Raw genomic sequence first — 11,783 nt, forward strand, 5'->3', positions numbered from 1 at the left:
ATTCCTACAGATACACAAAGCATCCAAGTTGCCTGATGTGTTTTTCATTCTTCCTTTTGGGACTTTGTGTGTGGATATATGAGGGTGCACAAACACTGCTCCCATGTGAAGTCCTGCTCTTTTCCTCCTTGGACTGCAGTGCACTCTCAAACAGGCTTTTGATGGTAATCACTCCAGTTGCAGTACCAAGGTGCTGGTGTTGCACACCCTTCTCCCAGGTTCAGGTCCTCCTTGTAGACCTCCTGGATGTTCATAAAAGAGCATAAAACATTGCTGCCATCTGCAAATCTTTCAATGCTCTAATGATACCCTGCTGCCTGTCCTCCTGTAGACACTGTTCATCCTTGAGAGGAAGGCTTGAAAACCAAACCATGAAATGGACTGTGGATTGGAGTGAATATGGAATTAGCCTTGGGCATTCTGAAGGTAGCTGACATTCTGTTTATCAAGAAGTGGAATGGCTCAGAAACTCCAAATTTAGGGTTGTCTTCTCACCTTGGTTAGTTTACAGAACATGCAACTTGTTCTGTCTTTGCTTTGTATAGCTTAAGCCAGAGAGTAAAAGTCCTTTTGCCTGGAGGTTTTTTCCTTGCTTTTCTCTTCCTCCACAGTACAACTCCCTTTCAAAGGGAGATTCCTGTAACAGAGACACTGCTGCACTTTTAAAAGTGATGCAGCCAAAGGTTTTCAGTCCACTGTACTATAACCAGTGCTCTGTACCTTGTCTTTTACTTTCTGCATCTGGTATGCCAACTACTCTGCACTAAAACTGTCTGATAGTTATTTGTTAGTAAGAATTACTTGCTACTTATTTAACAACAGTTATTTTTTAGTAAGAGTCCTGTAGAGTTATCAGTGGCAAGGTGAGAAGCCGAGAGGAATAACACAGAAGTAGCCACAGAATTTTCACTTAAGCAAAACTACCATTAATTTTGTTGTTGTTTGAGAGTCCTAAGATTGGGCTGTAGGAATTTCAAAATAACTCCTCTGAAACACTTCTGTGGCCTACAACTTACTGGAAATACTTTTTTTTTTTTAAATAAAAATATTTAAAGAAATTGAAAAGCCTAATAAGAAGGGTAGTGGTGTGGCTGGAACTGCCAAGTTTGTTCAGGAGCTGGTGGAAATGGACTGTCCTTTGCTAAGAGAGATCTGGATGCTTATTTTACTCTTGTTTTGGGTGATGTCTGGGACACTTTACAGTGTAAGCAATGCCTTTAATGTAAGCACATGCATCTTCAGTGCCTTCCTTCCGCAGTGGCACAGAGCCACCACCCCGGGGTATCACCTGAGCTTCACTGGGTAGGGAGAGAGGGTCAGAGCACTGTGTGTGCAGATGAGCAGTGCATTGCTGTGGTTACCAGATTGCAGCATTGCTGCCATTTTAACAGCTGGGAAACAAGGCTACTGAGTAATGCTGGACCACAGCAGGTCTGTGACAGTGCCAAGCACAGACCTGAGGTCTGCTGGCTTCCAGATGAGGCCTTGTGCATCCAGCACCTTTTTCTTTGTGCAGTGGAAAGGGCTCTTACTGTAGCTTGTCAGTAATGAGACATATTTACTCTCATTTTCTTTCTGCTGAAATAACTGTAATTGTTCTTATGAATTTTAATGTCTGGTGCTAGTTGGCTGTCTACCAGTTCAGTAACACCATTCAGAGCTGATGGATAATGGATTGTCTTACCAAGAGAAGCAGAAAAGATTCTGGGGCACTTTCTTATTTCTTCCTCTCTTTCTTTTCCCACCCCTCTAACAGGAAAGGCTGAGTCACATTGGACCTGAGGAGTTTGTGCAGGCGTTTGTACATAAAGACCCTCTGGATGGCACCAAGGTATGATTTGTCTGCATGCAAGGTGTCTCCTGCAACCACTCTTTGTTTTGGGTGAACTGATGAGGTGATATCCATAAGAGCAGCGCCTGGAGCACATGTTGACCATGGCCATGCCAACTGATGACCTGTATTCTCCCAGCAAGGATGAGACCTGTTGTAGAGCTTGCGCTGGCAGGTCATTGCCATTCCTTCCTAATGAGAGTATGTCCTAGCCCAAGCCTGGCCAGCACCCTGATGTTCTGATTTTTGGCTTATTCCTCCTAACCTGCTGTGACCAGGGCAGATGGCTGGTGGCTGTACACCACCAGGGAATGTCTGTTCCCAGCGCTGAAGGCACGGAGACTCTGGATGTGATGTAATGCCCTTAGCGTGTGCCCAGGCACCGCAGTAATGAGTCAGTGCGTCATGAATCAACGCACTCTTCTCTTTTTACACAATAGCTTTTAACGCAAAGCACTGCAGGGAGTGGAGTGCCTGATCAGGGCTGCATCCAGAGCCCATGGAAGCCAATTGGTGTCTTCCCACTGATTCCAGTGGAGTTTGAAGCAGCATTTCAATGAGTGCCTCAATAAGGAAAGAGACTTTCTGGCTGGAGAGGGACTGTCAGAAACTTCACATATTGCCAGAAAAGGAGGGTGGAAAAGTCTGCTCTAGAACTGCATTTCGGCTCTCACTGAGCTCATGTGTCAGTGGCAGGATTTCATCATTGGGCGCCGAATGTAACAGGAAGACCTCTGTTTATAGTCCTGCCGAAAGAGCACCAGAATAGCCTGTGATGGCGAAAAAATGGATGGAAGATGAATAAAATCTGCAACATTGGGCTGTTCTCTTATTGGAGTTATGAAGATTCTATAGTTGGTTTTGGGGAGAGTGGAGTGAGCAGAGCTGGTGTTTCAAGTATTCTGAGCATTGATCAGATCCTTTAGGAAGGAACCCCAAGGTAGCCAAGATGTGTCAGAAACATAAAATATCAAACCAGCCACTGAGATTTCAGCAACCTGCTGCAAACATGAGGGATAAGACTGAAAATGAACAGTCATCATTATCTGTATCGAAGTAAAATGAAAGAGGTCAAATGGGGGCACTAAATTTGAGTGAATTTTGGAAGAGTGGGAGGGAGGCAGCAGCAGTGAGTGAAATCAAATTGCATAAAGTCATAGGGGAAGGGATGCTAAGAGGAAGAAGGAAATGTTCAGTAATAAACTAATGTACGCACAACAGCTGTAGCCGTATCTAGAATTTCAACTGTGGAGCCAGCACAGAATACCACAAAGATGTGAACAGAAACTGAGGTTACCAAGTAAACATAAGGAAACATCAGCTAAGGTGGACAGGAAGGATTAGAATGAAAGATGGAGAGCCTGAAAATGATGGTAGGATGGCAAATCCAAGCATATCATCTTGACAGACTATGACAAACTATTTGGCAGTTATGCATGTTCTTCAAATGCAAATCTGAAGACTGAGGTGCTGCCCAGTAACAGTTCTGTGACTTCAGTGAAGTGCATAACAACAGAAAATAACAGGCACAACGCAGGGATGCACCACTCAAGTCCAAGACAATGTCTTCCCCCAGGAGGATCTACTTAGTAAAGCAAAAACTGCTGTAAGATTTTCACACAAGACATGACACTAACAAATTATTGAGCCTCCTGTCAGCAAAGCTGATGAAAGCAGAAGTAGTGTGCAACTTCTCTCCACCCTTTCCCTGACCAGAGGTCCCAGCAATAATGCAGATGAGCCTCCGCAGCAGGGTAAGGTACAGCTGAGGGATCGTGTGGGACCTGGCAGAACATCGTACATAGCAGCACAGACCTTACATGGAGAGACAGATCATTCCCTGACCCATGGAGACCACCCCTGTTAACCACAGGAGTTGGCTCTGCTCCGAATTCCCTCCAGATGGAGATCATATTCAACATCTTTCTTGCGTGAGGGCTTCAAAAGGCTTCACTTATGAATGTTTATCAGCGCTTTGAGTTGCAGATGGAAGATGCTAGAGAGGTGCTAAATATTGTTGCCATTTATAAAGCTTAACCTTTAAAAAGCAGTCTGTTTCAGCTATAACTGTTGTTTCAGCTATAACTGTTGCATATTTTTCACAAGTTCTGTGGTATTAGCTGTGGTTCTTATGCCCTGGCACAGGACAGCAGTGTTGAGATGGAAATACTGTATTCAGAACAAAACCTGTGTCTTGTGTACCTTTTTGCTGTAACAAGGAACAATAACACAGAGCACAAGAAAAGTAACTGCTTGGATATGTTGGGGCTGCTTTGGGTTTCATTTGTTTTGTTTGAAATTTATGTGCTGCTTGCTGTCGTTTACCTTTGAGATGCTTTTAGAATATATTTTTATTGTATACGTAGTCTGCTTTTAAAGCGGCTGGGAATTTCAGGCTTGTTAAGACTTCCTCCATAGCATGCCTCTGATTTCTGTTTCTAAACATGCCTGTGTACAGAATCACAGGTGAATATTTTCTTACCTTGAATTATCTCAAGAATCTTGTTAAGCCCCACATCTTAAGGAGCTTTTGTCACTTGTTAGCTTACATAATATGTGCCATGGCATTGACATTAATGGATCTGTGTTTATGCATTGTGATTTTCTTCTCAGTGTCATGTATTTATGGCAGCTCTGGGAAATGATCATCTTAATAAAACAAAAAATCGGTATTCTCTGATACCCTCTAGTGGTTGTTAATGAATGTTAAAATAAATCATGTAGACTCTAGAGAGCAGTGTGTCCTATTTAGGGCTGGGAAAAGGGCTTGAATTCTCATAATCCCGAGCAGCATCTTCAGGCTGTGTGAACTGCCCTATCACTCCACTGAAGTCAAATTATCTGTAGGTGTCAAAGGACATCAACACGAAGAGTTCAGCCAAGTGTCTGCTCCCACAGCCTGTATCAGTTATGGGAATTTGTTACATTTCATACAAAAAAAAAAAAAGTTAAAAATGTGCTTCTTGTAACGGCTCTTATCAATGAAGTATCTCTGGCATATAAACGACCCGTTCATGAGCAGCCATCAGGACAGAGCTGGTCACTAGAGAGCCCATGATCCTGAAAACTCAGTGAGGGAAATCTTTTTTTTCATAAAGAAGCAACTAGAGCTGTGTTTTCTTTTGCTTATCTCTTGTTCACTACATTACAGCCTCTCCCCTGCAGAAAAGGGCTGTGGGTGATTGCATTTACTGAAGTGAAGGAAGTCCTGCAATCAAAGGCCCAAACTGAGCATGCTGTGGAAGATTCTGCTTGTCTGTCTTTTTCTCATGTCATTGTTGCTGTCTGAATCCTGCAGTGCCCTGGCTGTTCATGTCCCAGTGAGCAAGGGTTAGTGCAGACTGCGCTGGGAAACACTTGCTGCAGGAAAAATGGAGGTGTTTTCTATACACCAGTGTGAATTGTACAGTGTGACCTTGTGCATCTGCCAACCACCCACCTACACTGACTTTGTGAGCGGGTCCCCTTATTCACAGTCTTCCATGCGCATGAGAGCGATGTGACCAAGTAATTACCTTTGTGTGGTATTTATCTTAGCAATCAGGCAGCCAACTGGAACACAATTATGTATCTTTCTGTGCTTTTTTCCTCCCCAGACTTGTTTCAGTGAACAGAAGAAGACGAGTAACCTTGAAGCCTACGTGAAATGGTTCAATAGACTCTGCTATCTTGTAGCAACAGAAATTTGCATGGTAAGTGAAAAGTGTCTGGCATGTTTTACCACATGCCTGAGTTTGAGATCGTACATTAATAAGCAAACCTGGAGATTTATTACTTACGACCTAGCTAAGCGTCTGACAGTAAGTTTTAGTAATATTGTACTCGCAGAAACGACCTGATAAATGACAAACATATTGCAAAACAGAGCTGGCGACACACAAGGGATGCACTGTTCTCTTGATGTAGTAGGAGTACAGTGTGGAATAATGAACCCTGCAGGGAAAAAGAGCGGAAAAAATGCCTTGAATTATCCTGTGAGATTTCTGCTAGAAAAGATTCTAGCGGAGCAATATTTGTTATCTGTCATCCTAAAGCTCTGTTGTGCATGTGAATTCCCATTGCATGGTTCTTTGTCCTGCTGCCCATTACTGTAGCTGTGACTGGTGTTTTTTTAACTTGGTAGTGGTTTTAGTTTGTTTAACTTGGCCACATCAAAATGAAATTCATGTTTTCTCCCTTGAAAAGAGCATGGAAGGACAGAATAGTAATGGTATAAACAGCCTAGATAGCCCATAACTCAAAAGCATTACGCTTTGATGATCATCTTTGGAAAAGGCAGAATTATTTCAATCCAGTTAAAATGTAAATTTAAAATGCAAGCTACCATTTGCCCTGGCCATATTCCTGAAAGGCCAGAAGAGAGGAAGGGGATAAATGCAGTGAAACAGTCTTTCTGGGACAAAGATGCTGCGGTTCCATGGGTGTGAAATCCTGCCCTTAGGAAAGTCTGTGCTGATGTGCCCACTGATTGAGAGGGTCAGCGGGGAGCTAAGGCCCTGCTTCAGGACTGTTTGGGCTGCCTATTCCAGCACTCAGACATCAACTGAGGCAAGCCTGGGAATTGCCATGAATTTCTTGTGTCACTGCAGTGAAAGCTTTGATTTTAGAGGCTGCCACTCACCTGTATCCACTGGATTGCGGGAACAGAATTAGGGCCAGTGACTGATAGCAGATGGCCCAAACTGTGCATGGACCCATGCTATGTATGGAACAAAAGCTGAAGACACCTTCCAACTCTACGTATGCTTATTACAGATATTTGTTTATTTTGATTTGCAGCCTGCAAAAAAGAAACAGCGAGCACAAGTCATCGAATTCTTCATTGACGTTGCCCGAGAGTGCTTTAACATAGGGAATTTTAATTCACTGATGGCAATCATTTGTAAGTACAGCTTCGAACCAGATCTCTCAATGGAGAGAGAGCTGTCACAGATGAAAAAGTAAACCTGACTCTGATCCGTGGTTCTCTTTTTTTCCCTCTCTCATTCATAGCTGGAATGAACATGAGTCCAGTTTCCAGGCTAAAGAAGACCTGGTCAAAAGTGAAAACAGCCAAATTTTTCATACTTGAGGTAAAAAAAAAAAAAGTTTCTGATACACTGCTTGAATTATATTCTGGATTTTTTTGTTTGTGAATTTTCACATTGTTACCTAGTTATGAGATGTTTGCAGACGTGTTTCACAGGTGGAAGGCCAGATTCTGGCTGAAAGTTTCTGAGGTGTAGTGAGGAAGTTGTGAAGCTGCTGATATGTAGAGGGGGATCAGAGCACCCAAATAAACAGGAGGAGGAAAAGAAGAATAAATATCGGCCTATACACAAGCCACATTGTTTCCACTGATGCCAGTTTTGACCATGTTCACAGTGCTGAGTGTAAAGCTCCCAGCTATGCCTAGTAAGCAAGGGCCAAGGTTGGTTTATGTATTGAGGATATCAGGATTTGGCATTTATAAAATGTGCAGTCCTTATTCTTCACATAAAAGTTCAGTAAGCTGTTACGAAAAAAATCAAAGGTACAGACAGCCATGATCTGTAGATCTCTCATTGTACCTGTGGTTTATGGGGCTTTGTGTATACGTGGGTTTTTGAAGATGTAGGCTAGGCTCTGTTCAGGATTTGCTACAACTAAGGGTAAAGTTGTTTGTAGAGGGCCCAGGTCACTTTCTAACCAAAGCACTTTCTTTTCTGTATCTAGCACCAGATGGACCCTACTGGTAACTTCTATAACTACAGAACAGCATTGCGGGGGGCTGCTCACAGATCCCTCACCGCACACAGCAACAGGGAGAAGGTAGGTGTGACCACCTCTCACTTATCTCCAAATGGATGGTGTGCTGTGCTGCTGAGAGTCGGCGGCTCAAAGACTTGATGTAAATGTTCTTCACCCTTCTGTGGGTCACCAGGTTCGTGGACTGTTAAATGCAATTGGAAATGTAAATCTGTGGCTGAAAGGAGTCTGAAATAGATCACAAGGCTTTTGTGGACTTGCTGTCAGACACTGGGGAGCTAGAAGAGGGCAGGACACACAGAATGGAGGACTTTGTTACAAGCATCTCTGTATCCCTGGAAAATTCACGCTGTTTAGACTGATAAACTTGAAACAGGTATTCCAGACTAAAATGACTTTCATTTAGGTATCAGCCAAATAGGCCGGGGTGGAGCTGTTACAGCCAAGCCAGCCAGGCCTCTGTGCAGACAAGCCCCGATTGTGCCGCATGAGATGGAGAGCAAAGGGCACAGCGCTCGGAGATAAGGTGGTTCTCCATTTACCTTAGGGACAGATAATTTACCACAAACCCTGCAAAGAAGTCTAGTCTGAATCCACTGCAGCAAATCTGGGGTGAAATTCTGTCCTTGTGAATTTTCATTTCATTTGGTTGTTGCTGCCATCTCGGCGAGCAAGAATTGAAGTGTTTTATTCGTGTTCATGGCAGATACATAGCTTTCTGAGATGTCAGTGATGCTGCAAAAATCAGATTGACAAGAGGTTAGTGCAGGATCCTCCTGTTTTGTGCCTCAGTGTGCTTCTTAATTTTTCTTATTTCTCCGTTCAATTCTCTTTATTTTGTTTTATGAAAGAGGGTTCATTTTTAACATTGTGATTGCACATAGTCTTAAATAGGTAATTTCTGCACAGTGCATGGCTAAGGTAAACTAGGTACTGCATAAACAAACATAATACGGAATTTAGTATTCATTCACTAGAGGAGCCAGGCGAGATGCTAATCTCACATCCCCATAAATTTGATGTAAATCTGCGGAAGCTAATGGAATCTCACAGCATTTACAGTGAAATGAGATGAGCATCTGGTTGCAGGCTGACTCAGCTGCAATGGAAGTATGCTGAGTTGTTCTGAAAAGCTCTTCTTTATGCAGAGGAGAGACGATGGCTTTGTATGTTTGTGACTGGCAGAGAAATTCTTTTACATCTTTCACACCGCAGCGAGTATCTGTCAGTCTGAGATGCTGCTGCAGTTTAGTTCTTCTGCAACCGTTGTATACATTCAAGCCAGTTGCTTTATTGTTTGACTTAATTTCCTGTGGAAGTTGGCAATCTCTGTCATACCTCAACCCCTAGCTGGTTAAGACTGAGGCCAGAGAGGTTATTAGATTGAAAGGAATCTGTTTTACATAAGAAAAAGCTCATATTCTGTTTCCCTTGTATAGATAACATTAGTTCAAGGAAATGCTCAAGCATATGATCTGGTAGCTACTCACACTGGGTATTTTAGTGTCAGACACAGCAGATCATGTCATTTTTGCTGTAGGAATTAAAAGATTTTGTTTCTTTTGTTTAAGCAAGATTATTAGTTATTTATTTTAATGAGTTTGAATAAAAATGAAAGAACAGGATCACTTTTTGATAGAAGACATCTTGTTTCTTGGCAAACTTGTGGCAGACCTTGTTTATCTTCAAATTGAATTGTGCTTGAAGAGTTTGAGATCCTAATCCCCTCTGCCCCTCTTCTGGACAAGTGACCACCCCGAAAGCGCAGATGGAGGCCTCAGTCCATCTGCTTGAGAAGGAAGGTGCTCCGGAGGGAGCACTGACCAGCAGGCTAAGCACTGGGTTACATCTCGCAGGAAGAAAAGCTGCCTGTAGGCTCATGGAGCTAAAATGTAACTGGCAGCCTCACCAGAAACTTCAGTTTCCTCTCCTTAGGGCTGGTGTCCTGGCTGCTAGGTTTTGAACAGTTCTTGAATAGAAGCACAGCACAGGGGCTAAATTATACCCTCCGAGGGAGACAGGGTGCACCAGTGACCTGGGGCACCCCCCTCCTGCTCTGTGCAGACATCTCACCCAAATTCCCCATGTGACACTGGCCTCCTGTCACAAAGAGCACTGCCTGATGGCATAATTCTCTGTGTCCTCATCCTCAAGGTGCTCGTGCGAGACTGCAGCACAGGTTGTAGGAGGAGGATCTCAGTATTCCCATGGAGGATCCCCTGACCTTGGTCCTTACTGTTCTAATCCAGCCCTTCTCTCAGTGTGTAAATGGCATAGTTGTAACTACTCGTTTCTGGTTCAGGAGCAGGCTTGTAAAAAGGCACGGCAAGGCAGCTCTCAAAGTTGAGAGATGCAATACAGCAGCAGAAATAAACCCACCAAAGTGCAGGGTGAGAGAACTGGTAATGCAGAAGGGCTGATGTTTCATGCAGAATTCAGAGGGGGCTGCTTTTTAGGAGCCAAGTCTGGTTTTATCTGTGCAGTCAGCTGACCTGTGCCATCTCCAAAATTAAGTCATTCCACTGGGAATCCCTGCATTGTGCTAATGACATTTCTCTGGCTTTGAAATGTTGGGAGTATGTACAGTGCGGGTCTCTGTTGTTGCCGCCTGATCCTATGGAGGAAGGACACGTCTGATCTCATTAGCTTTCTTCTTTCTGCAGGAGGCAATTGTCCTTCAGCATGTGGGTGGGTTGGATGGCACGGGGGGAATCAAAAGGGAGTGAAATAAGAGTTTCTGGCACTAACCCAGATTTTGTGCTAGCAAAGGGCCTGGATTGAAGCCAAAGTTAGTGTAGCTATATCCACTTTTGTTGTTTTTCCTACAGAAATCTGAAAAACAAAGGATAGAGTATTTTTATTGAGGAAATAAATGGTGACCCAAAGACAGACATTCCCTGGAAATGTGTAGAAAATTGGTATCGTGGGGTATGTCTTTGACACCTTTTGGATGCAGATGAGAACAAGCTCTACCCACGCTCTGAGCTGACTGGTGGTTTGTAGCTGTATTAACATGGCATTGAGCCCACATTCATAGACCTTCCCTCCCAGCAAGGCTTTTAGTTTATGTTTAGTACCACTAATGATGGTGACCCAGCTCCCAAGCAGCACGGACCAAGGCAGAACAAGCTCACATCTGCCTGCAAAAAATATGCAGCCAGAACCTGGCAGTAATTTGTAGCTGGGGATCAGTATCTGGCTCTGCATCTTTCCACCCTATAAGACCACGCTGGTTACAGAGCTGCCATCGTTTTGCATAGAAAACAAACTACATAGACAGAATTGTATTCTTTACCTCAGGTTGACTGATCTAGTTTGCATGATATAAAAATGAATCCTGAAAGACACTTAGCTCAGTTTTATTAGAAATTGCTTCACCTCACCCTGATAGGGGGGCTCAGCATTTTGGGGGTTAGGCTGTGCTTTGTTTCCATTCTTACATCTGTGGGATGTGTCAGGATAGTGTCAGTGCAAGCTTTTTTATAGCTAATTGCACTGACATTACAGAGTTTATCTGTGCCTGTCTCATTAAAAAAGCCAGCAGAAATGCAGATCTTCAGCAGTTTACTGCATGTGGTGTTTTAGCTGAAACTGAAATTGGCTTCTGTTTCCCTAACAAGAGTTGGTAGTGGCTGGTAGACTCTTTGCCTCAGTAAATGCTTTCACATCTATGACTTGCTCACGCTCACTGTTGCATCGTGAAGGCTGTAGACTAGAAAATAACAGCTGCCATCCTGTTCTAGGTCCATTTCATATCCCATTACAGTTGATGTGCAAGCATGAGATGCAATAACAGTGCGACATTAAATACTTAACTAAAAGATTGCTTTGTTGTCACCAGCTCCCTTGGCTGGTCCTGTGCACCATGAAGGCACTTTAACTTTGGTACATGCTTAACAAGCTACAGCTGAGTTAATTTACAAATAGGCCAGTGGAAGCATTTGGACACTACCATGCGATGTGCTTTACTTTAAGTTCATGGTGATTAACTTTATGGTTAGTGGATTAAAAGCCAGGTATTGCTGCCACAGGAGAATGCTCTCAGAGGTGGCTGCTGACTTTATAACTCAAACCCTCCAAGTGGCCTTGTTCTATCACAGTGCTAGTGCTGGAGAGGTGGGGAGACTCAGATTTGAATATCAAATCCCAGAGCCCTGGGGGTCAGCTTTGTCATGGGCTCGTCCTTTGTGTTATCTTTGAGTTGTGACACGAGAGAACCTGCTGA

At 43.4% G+C, this 11,783-nt stretch overlaps 1 protein-coding gene across 1 annotated transcript in view; it reads left to right on the forward strand.

Annotated features, from left to right (window-relative positions):
• The window catches only part of RASGEF1C (RasGEF domain family, member 1C), a 17,386-nt gene that overhangs the window by 634 nt on the left and 4,969 nt on the right, over window positions 1-11,783 (forward strand). The window contains exons 2-6 of the mRNA XM_010186061.1: window positions 1,757-1,831; window positions 5,428-5,523; window positions 6,611-6,713; window positions 6,824-6,903; window positions 7,526-7,621. Of these exons, the coding sequence (XP_010184363.1) occupies window positions 1,757-1,831; window positions 5,428-5,523; window positions 6,611-6,713; window positions 6,824-6,903; window positions 7,526-7,621 (450 nt within the window). The remainder of the gene's footprint in view (window positions 1-1,756; window positions 1,832-5,427; window positions 5,524-6,610; window positions 6,714-6,823; window positions 6,904-7,525; window positions 7,622-11,783) is intronic.

Source organism: Mesitornis unicolor, unplaced genomic scaffold (assembly GCF_000695765.1).
Source record: "Mesitornis unicolor isolate BGI_N332 unplaced genomic scaffold, ASM69576v1 scaffold31816, whole genome shotgun sequence".
Classification (NCBI taxonomy): Eukaryota; Metazoa; Chordata; class Aves; order Mesitornithiformes; family Mesitornithidae; genus Mesitornis; species Mesitornis unicolor.